The 18978-nt window shown below is 30.2% G+C and overlaps 2 protein-coding genes across 2 annotated transcripts in view; both read left to right on the top strand.

Moving 5' to 3' along the window:
* Nucleotides 1-18978, top strand: part of LOC107446203 (uncharacterized) — a 34454-nt gene that overhangs the window by 6558 nt on the left and 8918 nt on the right. Inside the window, exons 2-3 of the mRNA XM_087162246.1 lie at nt 198-5300; nt 15561-15666. Coding sequence (XP_087018372.1) covers nt 327-5300; nt 15561-15666 — 5080 coding nt within the window. The 5' untranslated portion in view covers nt 198-326. The remainder of the gene's footprint in view (nt 1-197; nt 5301-15560; nt 15667-18978) is intronic.
* Nucleotides 9939-18978, top strand: part of LOC107446204 (uncharacterized) — a 46024-nt gene continuing 36984 nt past the window's right edge. Inside the window, exons 1-2 of the mRNA XM_087161491.1 lie at nt 9939-10138; nt 15561-15666. The gene's annotated coding sequence lies outside the window, so the exon portion shown is untranslated. The remainder of the gene's footprint in view (nt 10139-15560; nt 15667-18978) is intronic.

Raw genomic sequence — 18978 nt, 5'->3', positions numbered from 1 at the left:
AACAAGGTGAACCTTTACTGTGCGAGTGTGCTGTCATCACAGAATATTATTGCGAAATGAGTGGTGCACCAATTTTATCCCATACCGTAAACATGGCAAAACTAACACAAATTTGTCTTTTGAAATGTACTTTGCAGATTGTTTTTTTAGTTTACAATTAGTATTTAAAACAATAATATCTTTTTTTTACATAATAGGTAAACAAGACGAAGTTACACTGAACGTTTCTGAGGTGTTAGATAGAGAAAGGAAGTATCAATTCCATTAGCACTTCTTAGAAAAATCCTTTTGCACTTTTTGTAGATTTATCTTGTCCAATACTGGAGATGGCAATTCCTTTTCCCAAAAAACTAAAAGTACTTGATCCGGAAATTTTAAACAAAAATTTTATTTCAATAATTGAATCGGATATAAAGAGAACTGTTCCCTTAGAAGGGCGTTGTGCATATCCAAGTGATTCCTTTTTAGCAGAACTTGCATGTAGAGTTTCGAAAGAATCGAAAAATTGTCCAGATCCTCTGGATCAAGGTTGGGTTCTGCTGACAACAGCAAAGAACTCTAGTGATAATTATTTTGGCGCTGCATATTGGAATCCCAATGACCAGCAAGTTGTTATTGCTCACAAAGGAACAAAAAACCTAAAGGATATATGGACCGATTATGAAGGTGTTTTATCAAACAAGTACACTTCTCAAATGAGTTCTGCTGCTAGTTTTTCAAACCTCATCGTGACCCAATTGGACAAACTCAATAAAAAGCAATCAGTGAATTTGAGTCTTTCTATTACTGGGCATTCTTTGGGTGGTTGGTTAGCACAGATAACTGCTTTTTCAACTCAATATCTTACTACTAAATTCTGTGAAGAAAAGGGTTCTTCTTTTTTTGTTAAAAGCCAAAAAGAAGGCTACCACACTCATACAGTAGTTTTTGATTGTCCTGGCTGCAAAGACATGTTGCTGAAAATGGAAGATGACTTCGACGTACATGCTGGCGATAAAGTTAATTTAGTAGATTTGTTGGACGTAACAATTTACCTATCCGCACCAAATTTGGTCAATACACTACACTCACATATTAATGTCGGTAATTTATATCGGGTTTTCATTGAAGGCTTACCAGAAATAAGGAAAAGATGGAATCTATTACAATATACTAAAGAAACTCACAAAATGAAAAAAATTAGAGATGCTTTATTTTCTGGGAAAGGCAGCTCAAGCGGAAGAATAATGAAGATAAGAGATTGGCCACTTGTGAAAGGTGGATTAGGTACAAGAATTATCGAAAAATTATTTAATAGTGAATGTAATGAATATGAACATTTTCATAACTTAGCAAATTGTGCTAATGATTATAACCCACCGACAGATGGTGACGATTATTGTACTATTCGTTATCAATTACAAAATGTGGAGGAAGGAGAATGTAGTGCTAATATTTTTACACAGGCGGAATTCGATTTTCTGAAAGGATATGGTATATTGAAGAACTTTTCGATGTTTTCTCTGATTGATGACTTATTCACTTCTCTTCATCACAAAACAGAGGGAGTAATAAATAAAGATAAAGTCGAAAAAATACTTGATTTTGAGATAAAAGAGGGAAAAGGACGAGGGGTTATCAAGTGCAGTTCAGAAGACATACTGCAGAAGGTGATTATGTGCGTCAAAAACATTTTACTTATTTCTCCAAGCATACACATGGCCGTAAACGCCAAGTTAAATAGTTTTTGTGTTTTTAATGATGCTTACCGAAAACAGGCTCTCCATTATCTTCAGTCTATTGAGTATATCGAACTAAAGCAGGCAACTATGGATCTTCTCTATGATTTTCTAAAAAATGAAAATTGTCAATTTTTACAACTGATGTGTAGGGTTCACCCAGTAATAGAAATGAAAAAAATTCACAAATTTCTAAATGAGTCAAGCACTAACTATAAAACTCTAAATATCATTTATCTCAGCATGAAGAAGTTTTTATACTTGCAGCAGTTTTTCCCGATTTATGATTTCGTAAAACAATTGAATACGAAAGTGACGGTCTTATTCGTAATTGAAAGTGACGAAGAAACCTGGATAAATGATAAAGAATTACTGATTAATTATTTTAGGAAATTATTCAGCGTTTTAGCAGATAAACTCATGTTTAAGTTTATTTTAATTACTCAAAAGAGTAACGATTTAGAATACTATTTAGAAGTTAATTTACATTTTTATTGTAAAATGACGGATGATTCGGGAGTTACATTTGTTGATTTAACAAATGATTCTCAAAACCGACTTTTGAAGAAAACCATTTTCTTTCAAGGATTTTTTACAGAATTAGGTAGTTTGATAACAGATAAAACAAAGCATCTGGTAGATGAAGAAACATTATCTAAACTTATCAACAATGAAATGATAGTGATAGGTAAGAGACTTCCTGATTTAGGTGATATTGAGAATTATTACATTGAGCGACATTTTTATCAGTGTAAAGATGGAAAGTATATTCAAAAGGAATCTAAAATTTATGTTACTTATGACGGTCAAATTGAAAAATTGATACTTAAACAAGATCAAGACATACTGTTGATTTCTGAAACAGGTAAAGAGTTTGAGAAACTTTGCACTGAATATGAAAATAGAAATATCCATTGGGTAAGAGAAATAGATGATAGATATCTCTGGCATAAAACTCGAGGTGAAAAACCATTTCTTGACGAGTATTGCTCCTCTGCATGCAGTGATATAGATGGACGTGTAGTTATTATAAGTTCAGTATCTGGCGCTGGTAAATCCACAGTACTGACAAAAATAGCACGAAAAATGAAAATTATAAATTCTTCCCTATGGGTTATGAGAATTAATTTAAATGATTATACAGGAAAATTAGCAAATGTAGACTTTGATAATGATAAGGACCAAATTTTTAAATTTATTGTGGACATAGCTGGTCTAAAGACACACCTGGAAAGAGAATTATTTAGGCATGGATTGAATGCAGGTAAAGTTGCTTTTTTTCTTGATGGATTTGATGAAATAGTTCCTGACTACAAGGTGAATATTATTGAACTGTTAAAAACTTTACAAGATTCAAATACTGAGAACCACCTCTGGATAACTACACGCCCACACATGAAAAATGAACTAGAGGTCATATTAAAAGTACTATCCTATAGTCTGAAGCTGCTGTCTAGAGATGATCAGGTGATGTTTATTCGAAAGTACTTGCGTAACATTTTAGGACATAGTATCACAGAAAAGTTTGAGTATTTCGCCAACAAATTACTTGACAGTGTTTTGCAACCCGTTTCTGATGAAAATAATGAATTTACAGGAATACCATTGCATATCAAAATGCTGGTTGAAGCTTTTCAAGAAGAATTCCACACCTCTCATCAACTGTCCAAAAAAACAAAATCAACTTTTTCAAAACAATTACATCTCACTAGCCTCTATAAAGCTTTTGTTGTCAGCAAATTCAGGAGGGATCTTACAGACAAAAAGATATTAGACTTAACAAAACCAGGGTCCTTATATAAAACACACTTCGCTTCCTTTATAAAAAAATATTCGCTTCTAGCTTTAAGTGCACTTTTTATGAAAAAAGATTTAAAGAAGTTTCTTGATGAAGAAGAGCTGACAGAAATGAAGGATTATAAGAAAGAGGTACAAGAAGGCGACGAAAACTGGGGTTTCATTAGTCATATTGTCGATGAAAAGCCAATTTTCATCCACTACAGCTTTTCTGAATATTTCGCAGCACTTTTTTTTGCAAACAACATAGAAAAAGAAAATATAAAGAAATTTTTTTGTGAGAATATTTATGGACATAAATTTCACTTAATCGACATTTTCTTCGATTACATGGTAGCAGACGATAGAGAGAACTGTGATGTGCATATTGCAGTTTTGAACAATGAGGAAGACAAAGTAGAACATTTATTAACTAACTCAGACAGTGTCAGATATTTAATTGATGCTAAAGACAAAGTAGGAAGAACAGCACTGCACTTAGCTGCTGCATTTGGAAATTTTTATTTGGTTCAGACTTTGTTGAATCACGAATTTAGAGTAGATGCTAAGGAACAGCTACTTGGTTGGAGGCCTTTAAGATATGCAGATAAAGGCGGTCATTGGGAAACCGGTGAATTACTCCTAAGAAAAGGTGCGAATGCTTGTGACATGCATGAAGCAACAAAAAGCCTTGAAACTTACGATGCTGAGAAACCAAAAGAGACTTTATTACACGAGGCAGCAAAAAAAAGTTTAGTAAAGATTTTAGAGACTCTCATAGAAAGTAAAATAAATTTGATCAACGTTGTTGATAAAGATGGGTGTACTCCTCTTCATTATGCGGCAGATGAAAAAGTTACTAAACTTTTAATAAAACGAGGTGCCGATATTGAGGCTAAAAGTATGCATGGGGAAACACCTTTGCACTATGCCGTTAATCACGATAAGTATGAAGTTGTTGAAATTTTAATAAAAAACGGTGCTGATATGAATGCTAGAAGTAGCCGAGGTTATACACCTCTGCACGCCGCTGTTATGAATGAAAAATATGAGGTTGTCGAGCTTTTAATAAAAGAAGGTGCTGATGTTGAAGCTAAAAATTCTTATGATGTAACACCTCTGTTTGTAGCTGGAAGCGAAAAAATTGCAAAACTTTTAATTGCAAAAAGCGCTGATATAAATGCTAAAAGTAGCAAAGGTTTAACACCTCTGCACTACGCTGTTATATTTAAAAAGGATGAGGTTGTCAAGCTTTTAATAAAAGAAGGTGCTGATGTTGAAGCTAAAGATTTTAGAGGGGCAACACCCCTGTCTGTTGCTGGTTGCAGAAAAATTGCAAAGCTTTTAATTGCAAAAGGCGCTGATATAAATGCCAAAAATAACGTTGGCTATACACCTCTCCACGCCGCTGTTATAAAGGGAAAATATGAGGTTGTCGAGCTTTTAATAAAAGAAGGTGCTGATGTTGAAGCTAAAAATTCTTATGATGTAACACCTCTATTTTTAGCTAGTTGCAGAAAAATTTCAGAGCTTTTAATTGCAAAAGGCGCTGATATAAATGCCAAAAATAACGTTGGCTATACACCTCTCCACGACGCTGTTATAAAGGGAAATTATAAGGTTGTCGAGCTTTTAATAAAAGAAGGTGCTGATGTTGAAGCTAAAAATTGTGAAGGTGCAACACCTCTATTTTTCGCTGGTAGCAAAAAAATTTCAGAGCTTTTAATTGCAAAAGGCGCTTATATAAATGCTAAAAGTAGGGATGATTGTACGCCTCTTCACAGATCTGTAAAAGTTACATCTTCTGCACAATTATAAATACGATTCTTCATTTTCTATTTCATTTAACTTCTGATTAAGAAAAATTATTAAATTAGATCAAATTAAAGGCATGTCAGCAAATTCTCTATTACAGTGCCTTATGAAATGAGATAACTGTTATGCTTTTAATATCTCAAAGTTTTAATGGGGAATGTTTAATTAACTTCGACCTTTCTACTCAAACTTTGGTGTCACTGAAGGTTTTAAAAAGCTGTATAGAGTTTTTTATAATTTTGTTAAACTAATGAAATTGTTTTTGTTACCCTTAAATACTTAGTTCAAAACACTTCTCTGCGCCATACAACTACTAATAGGATTAAAAACATTTTGAATCATTTCATGTAATATTTTGTAATAATGTAATAGACCAAATTTAAAAGATATCAATATTCCTACGTTTATTTTTGGTATCTTCTTAAACTGCGTTAACTTCTTCTGAGTCTAAATGCTGCTAACTGACCTACAAACGAATAACTACATTCACTATTTTTTCAAACTTTTTTTTAATAATTCACACTGAAGTAGCCCCCCTAGACATATATTAGCATTGACGTACGGCATTTTAAAAGAAAAGTTATGAAGTACGAATAAATGCGTAAGTTAAACCAACTGATTAAGGTAATCATCAGTAAAACATTTAATTGTGTCAGATGTTGAAGTTGAATAATATCTCAAATAAAACATTTTCTGACCATAAAAATAAAAATCTTACATCTAAACACATTAAATTATTTGCATATCTGCTCCTCTAGAAGCAATATCAAGGTTTTTTTTTCAAATCTAACTTAATAGTAGCAATCGAAATCAATGGTGGCAACATTTTTTTTCCAGTTTGGAACGAGAGGAAAAAATACATTTGTTTTGACATATATAGTTTTCAGATTGTGTATTTTATTTCTTCCTTTTGAAATTGTTGACATTTAACACAGTGTGAAGTAAAATACACGTCTTCTGTACGATAGGGACAAGATAGAATGACTGAGACAGTCTATTTGGACACAATTTCTTCTTTTTTTCCATTATTGTACTTAAATCATGAATTTTATAAAAAAAAGGAGACCAACACAATCTTTCTTGCACATAAATGCGATTGTAAAAACGCAGAAAAGGCTTTTAAAAGTCAACAGCCCTGTAAATTTCTTCTCTTCTTATGGTTAGTTAAAAAGAAGTTTATTCAGTGTGTAAAAGAATAACCACCATTACTATATAAATTTGAATCTTTTTAAAAAATTAAATTAAAGATATACACATTTATACATTAAGCTAAATAGTATTTACGCGATGAAAAAACGAACGCGAAATCAAAATCGTATAAGTCACTAAGGAGAAGACGGGACTAAAATTTTCAAACCTGTTTGCTTTATAAAGATGATGAATGTGACGCTTTCAAGTTTTAGCATTCGACTGGTTCACATACAGTTAGTTCCTCCTTTTTCAGTAGCTATTTGTTGGAATTCGATATTGTTTTGTATTTACAAACCAAGATATTTAAATTCTTTTTTGCTTCACTTTCGGATAGGTTCTTGAAAACATTTATTAAGGACTGTGAATACAAAGCAATGAAACAATGTTCTACGAATTAAACATTCCTTTGTGCATTAATTTGTGAATATTGTTCGATGTCAGTCAAACAAAAATCAATGAAAATGTACATTTTTTTTTGTAATAAATGAATACTATTACTTGGAATAACTATTACTTGGAAAGAACTTGGAATAAAACAAAAAATATGAAACAGAATCAAGTATTCTGAAAAATATATTTTAAATATTTTAGAGTTTAATTTTTTAAAAGAAAAATATATTTTAAATATTTTAGAGTTTAATTTTTTAAAGGAAAAATATATTTTAAATATTTAATTTTAAATATTTAATTTTCAAATGAACAATAATAGTTTAACTTGTCTTCATTAAAATAGAGAAATGTGCTTGATATTTTTATTTATTTCGTTTCACATGTCGCAGACTAAGTATTAATTATTAATATGCTATTTTAAAGGAAAATAATGTAATCTTTTAATATTAGAAAGCATTAGCCCTTATTTTCGAAAAAAAATATTTTACTCGACAATTTACTTATTTTAAGGTTTTTATTCGTTAAAGACAATTTGAAAAACTCTGATATTTAAGTTAATAGTTAAATTAGCAATGTAAAATCGCATTTCTCTACATTTTTCAAAGAATCAAATTGTTTTAATCTCCTTGAAAATAAGAAAAGTGATAAAATTGTGTTTTATTTTTTAATGATAACTGTCTTTGCAAAACCCTTTGCGTAATTTAAATTGATTCGACTCTAGTTAAGTTATTCTGCACCAAATTTCAATTACGAAAATTGCTTAACACATCAGCACTCAATCGATGAAAATCATATTAAAATATCCATATTGAAAATATTCACATTAGAAAAATAACAAAACGCAAAAATTATCGAGTTGCTTCCAGATAAAGATGATGTGCTCAAATTCATATCCTTTTACCTTGGAACGAAGAACTAAACAATAGATTCTGGGGTTTCATGTTGTTATTCATTCATGTTAATACATTATTAATGATGTTTTTTTATTTATATCTAATGTTATTATTAATGTATAATGTTATTATTTATGTATAACGTCATTATTTATGTTTAATGTTATTATTTATGCATAATGTTATTATTTATGTATAATATAATTATTTATGCTTAATGTTATTTTTTATGTATATTGTTATTATTTATTTATAATGTTGTATTATTTATGTATAATGTTGTATTATTTATGTATAATGTTACATTATTCTTGTTGCTTATACATATTAAATACGGTCTTATTGGTATTACGTGGGGGTTAGTGTTTCTAAATTTCAAAAGAAGTTCTTTAAGTTTTATAAAACATAAGGTTATAAACTTTGTTAAGAAAAAAGTACAAAAAAACAGTGTAAGTTGACCATTAGTGATTCTGTAGTAGTCACATTAGATAGTTGATGCAATTGTAGAGAAGGATTTTTTTGTTTTTATTTAATAAAACTTTACACATTATTTCATTCTTGTATTTGAAATATATTTCATTTTATATATAACCAATAAAGATACATATAAATATAATAATTAGTTTTTTAACGTGGCTTCATTGTTTTATTCAGCAATTATCTAGAAGAAATGAATTATATCACAATTTTTTACATAAATGTGATATTTAACTGATTAGTTTAAAACCCAGATCTGCACACTTTGTTCTATTACCTACCATTAAAGGTATGAATCGAAATTAATAGCATAAAGCTAAAGCTTAGACACATGACAAGTTTAGTTGAAGAACCATGTACGTGATATTTTCAGAGTCGCTATAATCAAGGCAAGAAGAAAACAAATGATTTCCGATTTATCTTATTATCGAGATTTTAGGTGGCGAGGCTTTTAATTATTTGTTTTATTTCATTTACCTATACTAATTTGAAAAGTAAAATCATGTAAGCATACTCAAAACTTATGTGGATTAGTAGCGTTAAAATTAAAGGGCAAGCAAAAACAATTTTGACACATTAAACATTAAACATATTCAAGTTACCACTTAATATATTATTTTCATAAATTAATAAATATCCTCAAAAATGTCATTTATCTACTTCTACACTGTAAAAAATTCCGAATTAAAGTACGGAAAAAATACCTGCAGTTAAATTGCCGGTACTGTTTGCAGTAATATCCCTTTTCAGCGGGATTTACTGAACAAAAATCTGATATACCGTAATTTTTGCAGTGGAAATAACCGTAATTTCCCTGAATCACTCTAAATAAAAAAATATAACAGTAAAAATTACGCTATCATATTTTAGGGTAAAAATGGATTTTGTTGATAATTCACATAAAGTGCCGAAATTTAACCCAGAATTTTTTACAGTGTACCACTAAGCTCCTAATAGATGATAAGATATTACGACATAGTTTGATAAGATATTACAGTACGATTTGAGCAGGAATCCTGAGCGTTTTATGTGTAAAGACAAACGCAATTCTACTATGTCTAACTATTGAAACATAATCTACGAATTATCCGTTTTGTTATGAATTCAGTTGTCTAGTGTTTCCGAAATGATTTAAAACTATTCTTTTAAAGCGATAGATATTAAATTTCGGAACACGAAATTTCAACAACTGCCAAAGTATTTAATATGAAAGAAAAATTTTGTTAGATTAAATTGAATAAAATTAATCATTAACCAATCATAAATTTTTTCATGATATTTTTCTTCGGACTTTTTGCAATTCTAATCTTTCTGACTCTATTTTAAGTGCTGCATTTGATTTGCATTTTGAGTTAATTAGTGGTACTTCATTGTATCCAGAATTTAAATTTAAAAAATTTATTTTTCATTCTTGTCTTAAATGCATAGAGTACCTAAACACAGCATCTGAAAACATTATATTTTATGCTTAGTAAACGAGAAAGTTTCTTGCTTATAGAACCAAAACTATAGTAAGTCCATTTATATACCTTAGTTTATGCTATATTCGCGTTGGTTCGCTTTTTTGTTAAATTGCATAAAGTATACCCTATTATTATGTTATACCCTATTATTTGTTAACTGGTTATGTCATAATGAAATTACAACATAAACAGTTAACAAATTGTCAGTTATCTGTTTCGTTCTCGTTATCACCCCATATTCTTTTTTTTTTTATCTTATCGAACCTTTAGCGTTCCATTCTATCATTATTTGTTTGATTGTCCACACGTATTGGAAAAAGTATCTTACCTAAGCTGCAAATTGCTTCCGATACTATTTTAAATCCTATACACTGCTCACATCTTACAGGCAAAGATCTAATTTAGCATTGACCAGGTATAAAAAATAAATTTTATATTTCATTATATTCATTATTTATTCAATTATACTTCATTAATAAATGTACTGCGAATATTTTTAATTGGAAAATTGAGATGAATGAAATTAAATGTTTTCTTTATTATTGAGAAATGTGTAGTTATGCATTGGTGTACATCATATACATTTGAAATTTCTCATTGAAGTATAAAAACGAAAAAAGGTTATTTAAAATTTTGTCAGTCTTTGTTATGGCCAAGTGTTTTAGAATAACTCTATTTAATTAATATATATTTTTCTTATGTGACACTATATGTGGTATTTCAATATCTATTGGCAAAATTTTAGTTATCATTGATTTTGTTTGGCTATCTTAGTAATAATTTAAAGCAGTGTTGAGTAATCAGTTATATGCTAAGGATTTATTTACAATAATTTTGTACTTTTATCGATATAAAATCTTAGTTGCGAAGTAATTATTTAAATTAATTTTTCATCCTATCTAAAACAGCAGTACAAATTAAAAATATAAACGGTGCTTTGGTGCCGCATACTACTGTTATACAAAATAATGAAACAAAAAAGAATAAAAGAAAATTTTCATATTTTGTAATCTGACAAACTTGTTACGTAAATTTTTTTAATTATTTTTGGAAGATGCCTGTACGTGGAATTACATTTGAATTCACTACTCGCTTTAGATGTTACATTTTGTGTTTCATTCTGTATTTTTCGTGAATTTTTATTCTCTATTTTTTGCTTGTTATGTTTTATTTTAAATTTACTTAATTTGTTCTATTTTCGCTTCAATAATGATAATATTATTTACCTGCTTCGAGATCTTATTATTAACTTTTCTTTTACTAATTTACATTTCAAGATTCTTTGTTTTGAAATTGTAAAAGCCAAAATGAGTAAATATTCACTGAATAAATAGGAGAAATTTAGATAACTTTCATTTTGTTATTAGCAATCAAAACCCTTTTTTGGTCTGCTTAAATTACGTAATATAATTGAAAATTTTAAAAAAAAATTCCATAAAAAGATTTTAACATAAATAAAAACTATAAATATAACAAAACTAACATGAAAAGAAAATTGTAATGGCAATTAAGTCGATACAAATATGAATTCAGCAAATAAATAAAAATTATTATTTATTGAAATTATTAATAGATAATATGGCCTCTCGCGTGCTTGCGTGTGTATGCGTGTCATACTGAAACTTGAACAGTGGAGGCAAGTTCACAATATTACACCCTACTCAAACAATTTTATAAGTCAGACGGGGGAGATGTTTCAATTTTTTGTTCCAATTGGTTCAATAAATTAACCTGTAAATAATTCTGTTTGTTCAAATATTTCAGAGATAACACCTAACACCTTTGGTGATAACTATCTGACAGCTCTATGTAATTAAAACAAATTGCCAACTTTTTAATATTTAACTATTTTTTTATAACGATGTCCAAGCCAGAGACTGAACTACGTGCTTAAGAGGAATAAATCAAACAATTGTCGTAATTTTGTGATTGTGAATGACAGTTACCTGTTTGCAATATTCCTATTGGACGATACGTATTCCCATCCCAATAGAAACATATTTCTTATTGGCTGCTATTTAACTGATTGATCATTAATGGATTATCAGTGGATAAGTAAGGGAATTGACGTCAGTTTAGACATATTCTATTTATGTCCGGTAAGCCTAATCATCAATATCAATTACAAGTGAGGACTACGTCATCAAATTAGTATTTCTAAAATTATCTGTGCTTATTATTTTATAAAAAAAGCTGTCGATACGACTTTCTGTAAAACAAAATAATTTAAAATTAACAGCAGTTGAACTAAAAAAAACAAAAATAAAACTACTACAGTACAAAGGAGCGAAATAAATGTAGAAAATTGAGGTGACTCTCATGAGCGATGATCAATGACATCATTTTCGTAGCGAATGATGCCAACTATATTTCATCTTATTTTGATATGCTGAACTTCTAAAATGTGCTTCGCTTAATCTAGGGAATCGGAATCACGAAAATCACAGGGAAGCTGGTAATCACAAAAAAGGGTAACAAATAATAATAATTAAATGGCTATTGGAATTATTTGAACTATTAATTGTGTCTGTTCAATTGTATATGTATTCGTGTATTCTTTTCAGTTGAGTGCAAGATCTAGTAGTGTTGATTTATATGTACTGATTTATATACTTCTATTTTACTCCGTTCGATGAACGGGCATTCCACTAGTTATTAATTTATTAATATATTTTAAAATTTTAATGACACCTGAAAATTGTTCAATACAAACTATGTATACCAACCATATTTAATGATGGCACTTCAAATATTGAAATATGCAATAAAACTGGCTCTTCTCTCTCCTTTTTTAATTTTAGAAATCGTTTTGCGTCGATGTCTTTTTAAAAATAATTTGATCCAATTTTCCAAGCACTTGTTTCTTAATAGAAGAAATTAATGACATTAAAATGAAAAGAAAATTAGAAAGTGAAACTAAGTTAGAATATGCTTGTCCTCTTGTGATTGCAATACTTTGAAGTGGAAGGAGATAAGAGGAAGTGATAATAGATAAGGAAAAGCATAGTAAACTCGAATATTAATAAAAAAAGCTACAGTGATAGCGAAACTTGTAGAACGTATAAAGGGTTCTAAGTATCAATCCAGTGAGTTTAAATGAATTAGCTTAGAAGTTTTTAATTTGCCGATGAAAAAATAATGATTTTGATTTTGCCTTTATCTCCTATCTTCAAGCTTTCATGAAAAGAGCTATAGATCTATAACTGAACATTCATTTAAACCATTCGTGCTTATACACTTGGCGTTTTGATTTGCTGCCAAAAAACAGAGTCGTTTTATAATATTGTTTCCTTCCAAAATGCACTCGGAACATTCCTCCACTTCTAAGAACTAAAAGATTTGTCTCTGAACACTTTTAAAACAAAGATTACAAAATTTAATGGCTCGTCGAAAAGAATTGTTGCATAGTTAAACAAAACGAAATAAAAAGATCGTTCTCCCAGTAAACTTTGAACAATCTGATCTTTTTACTTCAGATTTTTTGTTCCTCTGATCGTTTTACAAATTACCAAGCAGTGCAAAAATCAGCGTAACTGTGAACAAATTCAAAATAAAGACTTTTACATATTTGAAATTTTGTATAATAAACTGCCTATAGTTTTTTTTGTCGAAAATTTTTTAATCATTACTCCAGAATTCTATTTTAGTGTTTATAGCAATAGCAAAGAGAAAAAAAAGATATCAAACCATTTTTCTCAGTGGTTCAGAGGTAAAAGTGCTCGTTTTCCAATGAGCAGTCTCAATTGCGTATCTGAGCTTTGGCTGGTCGATACGAATGCTGTTCCTGGCAAGCACCATCTAATGTGCTTGCATAAAATGTCTTAATAGACAGATCATTGGTTAATATCCCATGTCTGTTAGACAAACCGTGGGAAGTTTTCGTTGCTGTACTCCATGTAAAGCAAATGCAGGTTAATGCCATAAAAAAAGTCCTCCATGAAGACTAGTAAAGGAAATATTTTGTAAATGCCCTTGTCATTTGGATTGGGTTCAGTATTACAAGGCTGCGGATTTGAACATTGAAAGTCGGTAAACTCGTAATTGAGTCTGCCATTCAGCACCGGATATAACGTAAATAAAAATTGCATGTAAGGACGATCCTAACAATACAAAAACGGATGGGATCAATATGGTCATTTACGTTTTTTATTGCTCTGTAATTCAGAAAATTAATTGTTTAAAGTGCTGAGTGTTTCTGACTTTTCTTAATTTGACCTATTTTAAATGCTTATAAAACTTTTCATGTGTTAAGGCCAGAAACGTATACTTAGAACTTTATACTTTGATTGACGGTAAGAGACAGGCTGGTCCCTTTGGTATTTCGGTTTGTATATCATTACCCCAGGTAGTTTTGGGTATCCTTTGGTATACCTTTTTATATACAACCTTTTATATACATGAGCTTCCCTACATTTCAGGTTTATTGAAAAAAACAAGAGTATTTCTACGTATCTATAATTATAGTGTAATTGGTCTGCTGAAAATCACTTGTATTAGAGTATTTCGAATATTTATTGATATTGAGCATTCCTGACTTTTCATTATTTGATCAAATTTAAGTGCTTATTTATATTACTCATGTGTTAGTTGTAGCATTATATACATAAAACTTTATACCTAGAATGACGGGTGTAGCCCTATAGCTATTTTAGCAGGTGCACCATTACCTCAGGTAGTTTTAGGTATTCTTTGGGGTATATAAAGTGGATACCCTTTGGTACATGAGGTACCCTTCTCTATACATAGTCCAGTTTTATTTATTAAAAAAAACTCGAGAATTTAAACGCATCTATAATTATTATTCATAGAGGAAAGGAAACCCAATTATCTAATAAACTATTGTGTACATTTAGTTGAAAAGTTCTTTTTATGGGAATAATTTCGTTTACCAAATAGAATAAAATACCATGGTATTTCAATTATAAAGTATATAATACGTTTTTGATACGTTATTTATGATTATAGTCAAAGATATTGATGTCTAATTGATCTATGAGTAAACAATCTGGGAAGGGCCAAACAGGCCTCCTCAGTCTTTCTAAGTATATAGCAATGATCATTCTTCCTAAAGTTAATGCTTCATTATATGATAATTCAATCAATGATATTTGAAAATCTAACCATAACTTTGGGTCTACCGTCTCCAGCTCTCTATTGCTGTCACACTTCTGGAGCAACTTTCACAGTTCTTCACAATTTTCACATCAGATAAAGAAAGTAAAATTATCCCTTGCGCAAATCGAACACCAATTGTCTCATTGTAAGATGTGTAGTCCCTATTACTTGGCAGCTGGGAAATTAACAAAGAGAAAATATAACTAGTATATAAACATAAAATAATGAATAGTGTCGTGATTTATTCACTTAACAAAAAGTATTGATAAAGTATAAATGTCAAGTATCTTACTCATTAAAAAACTGCTGTCAGAAGTGAGGAAAAAACAGAGTTTTTTGCTGCATAACCTGCTTATTGAAACCATAGAAAACAAATCAAGGTTCTCTCGCTTTTCAATTTAAATTGTGATAAGATAATTGGTTTTGTAGGAAATTGGCTTAGAAATTGTCACTTTGTACCTTCTTCCACACCATCCTTCATTTAAGACGTAACACTTACATTTATAGATTAATGAAATATTTATAATCAGTTCAACCAATGTTGATTACAAAAGAATATCATTTTAATTTTTTAAATTTACAAAGGCTTGACGTTAATGACCCCATCAATGCAATAAAGCTGTCTGTTATCTGTTGTTTTCCATTCATTATCAGTTTATGAAATGTATCGTTCTTTTACCTAATCGAACATTTAGCATTTCATTTCATATTTTTCTTATTAGATCTCAATGCATAGTGAAAGTGCTTCTTTGCCTAATGCATTAGGCCTTGTCCCAACTGTCCATCAGACATGTCATCATGAAATTAATCCACATCGTATAATTCCAGGTAAAAATCAAGTTCACTATAAATTACCAAATCCTTATTCTAAAAGTTGCGCTTCATTCATAAACACAGAGGTTAAATATCTCTTTTTTTTCATCTTCCTTACTCTTATTTTAAAATCTTTCAAATCCTTAATGAAAAAAAAATTAATATACGAATTTAAGATTGTTTGAACTTTGTTTTTATTTTATGGTGTCATCAATGAAAGCTATTACTGTGTTTAAGATAGACAGACAGTGTCTGCCGTTGCAAAATGGCGTGAAACTATCTGTGATTTCGAAACAATTTAAAATGTCAAAAGAAGTGTAATAAGGATGTATAAAGTATTGGCTGGTTGGTTCTAATGCCACTTGCCACACAGGCAAGCCTGCTTGGTGAAACCGAGCAAATTTAAGGGAGAGTGTGCGATTCTTGTTTTCCAGTGGCGCCATCTATGGCCAAGAATTCGATTTCTGCCACATCATACGTCACACCTGCTTTTAAGGCGGACCCATTCATACATCCATTCACTCATCCACAGATCGTAATTTTGACCTGGATCAGAGAACGATCGATCTCCAATCCAGTACTCCCAGAGGTATTGATTTGTTATGGGAACATGGAGGACTCTGCGACTCGACAGAATTTTAACGCGCATCAGTCACCAACTACAAGAGGAGTCTTTTGCCGGCGGGGTTCGAACCCACCGACCAGGCTATCCCGGCCTTGTATAAAGTATATTTAACCGATAGTGCTTTTATATAAATTAAATATTCAAAATAATCTAATTGCATGAATTTCAATTAAAAAAGTCATTATTGTAGTCCAGTAGATTGGTTATATAGTTGAATGGATTTTCCTTTTCAAATGTTTTTTGGTCAATTTTGAATGATATCTAATAAAGAAGTGACTATTTTGGATAATTTGTGCAAGCAGTTTTCTATTTGATTCAATATATGTCACTTTGGGCAATGTTATGTCGCCTACTCGCTTTGCTCACCGACACTCACTCTTACTTCGCAATCATTTTGGTTTCTTGAGCAGGATTGTTAAGCAGATTGTCCCGTTAAAAGTATTTTGTATTATTCTTTTCTTTAAAGATATTTGCCTTATTTCATTAATAATATTCTTATTTCAGTCAAAGTTTACGGACTAATTAATGGTATGGATTAATTACTGAAAAACTATTTATTCTTATTTTTAAATTAGTCAAATAATTATGGAAAAAAGGATGTTATATAATATTACTGAAGGTACTTTTCTAAAAAAGGCTTTGTTGTGGTTATTATTAAGATTTTCATCAGAAATTGTACCTTTTCATGTTCAAAGCAAAGTAAAAAACAAACATAAGTCATGTCAAATATAGTACTTTAATTACCTAAACGCACTCTCAACTTTTAAACTATTTGTTCGATTGATTCGTGTAAAGTCTTATTCAATTCAACGTGAAAAAATACATTGAAAGCAATGCTTCTCTTGTTTAGATATTAGTATCATGTTCGTAAATATGTATTGTTACTAATTTTTGCTTTTTGTATATAAAAATCCTTTCTAACTTCTAAACTATTAGCCCGATAGTTTCGGCGTGAAAAAATTCTTCAGCGTGAGAAATCCATGAAAATCAATACATCGGAAACAAATTTTACTGTCTAGGAGAATTTCAACTCTCCCCCTCTTATCACCCCCACTTAACTCAAAAAAGGGAAAAGTTTACAGAGAGGATTTTATAATAACATAATAAAGTTTTTAAAATATTTATTTAATACTTATCTCAAAATGACAGATTAAAAAAAGTAAAGTTATCCCATGCGCAAATTGAACACCAATTGTCTCATAGTTAGATGTGTAGTCCCTATTACTTGTCAGCTGTGCCATTAAAAAAGAGAAAATACAACTAGTATATAAATTGTCATACTAAATTTTTTAAATGCGTTTTTTTCTTTCTAAATTTACTGGCATCATCTTTTGAAGCACTACAGCCTGTTGTATACAAGGCTTTGCAGCGTAGTTTCCGCCATCTGGTCCTATCTGCAGTTATTATAACAGGAAAATCCTTCTCCACCCAGTCAACCCTCAAAACTGGTGGTCTTCCTCGCTTTCTGTTTCTCATGGGTTAAGTAAAAGTTAGCGTTTTTACTGGATTTGTATTATCAGATCGGAATAGATGTCCGAGATTTCATTTTATTACTTTAACAAAATGAGGCAACTTGAACTTTTTGTAAAGTTAAACAAGGATTTCCAGTTATTATTTTCATGAGCTGCTCCAAATATTCTTCTTAAGATTTGCCGTTAGAAGATCGATAAATTAATTTCATGTCATTTGGTAATTGGCCAGCATTCACTCCCATGACTGATTAGTGCACTTTATTATTTTTTAGAGATCGTGCTCTTTATTGAACCACATAGGTATGTTATTGTTTCTATTGCCACTTGCAAATACCAGCTGGCCTGGTTGGTGAAACCAAGCGAATTTAAATCAAATGGTGCGTTTCTGGTTTTTCAGTGGCTACAATTATGGTCAATAAATACGATTTTAACCACACACACGTCACCGCCCGTTTCATAGAGTGGTTAGGATTAATATTTAATGTTTCGTACGAAATATATATTGGAGATAGTAGGAGAAAAAGCTTCAATGGCTTGAGTACATTTTAAAAGAAAAATCTTTTTAAAAAGGAAAACTTTTCTGTTTTACGGTATTTACGATTTGAATAAAGTGTACTGAGAGAAAAAGTATGGTCAAAATTACCAGAACATGATGAAGTTTACCGTGTTTCTTTCTCCATGGGAACACCAAAAAACTCAATAATTTTAACTGAAGAGCAACAGTAATGATTTTGAAACATGAGCAATAAAATATGGTTTCATGATAAGTGATAAAATTTTACAAATTTGGTAAAATTACGCTTTATCATAATAGTTTTGACCATTGCTCAGAGCAGAAACGAATTTTGTTCTTAAATAAATTCACAAAGATCGTTTGAATTTTTTGTTTAAAAATAATACAAAATTTCTAAATATATTGTAGATAAATCACGTGCACTGCCGCGCAAAGGAAAAATACCTACGTGCTAAAAATTTCACAATTACGATTTATATATATTTTCCATTTTTTTAAATGTTGCAAAAGTTTTTCGAAAATTAGATGTTTAACAGTTTTCTGAAATTCAATCATAACGTTGATAGTTCTAGCAATGAAAGTAAAATGGAAGTCAAGCCACTCTATCACTACGCAATTACATTATTTTTAAAATTGCACCAAGTTCTATTAGTGAAAAAAAAACTGTTTCTGTGTGTTTATCAGTTAATTAAAGTTGGTTTTAATAATTATAAACG

Source organism: Parasteatoda tepidariorum, chromosome 4 (assembly GCF_982258835.1).
Source record: "Parasteatoda tepidariorum strain Cologne lab strain chromosome 4, Ptep-v5.0, whole genome shotgun sequence".
Lineage (NCBI taxonomy): Eukaryota > Metazoa > Arthropoda > Arachnida > Araneae > Theridiidae > Parasteatoda > Parasteatoda tepidariorum.
The sequence above is the reverse complement of the archived record's forward strand: the minus strand, read 5'-3'. Positions and strand labels throughout refer to the sequence as shown.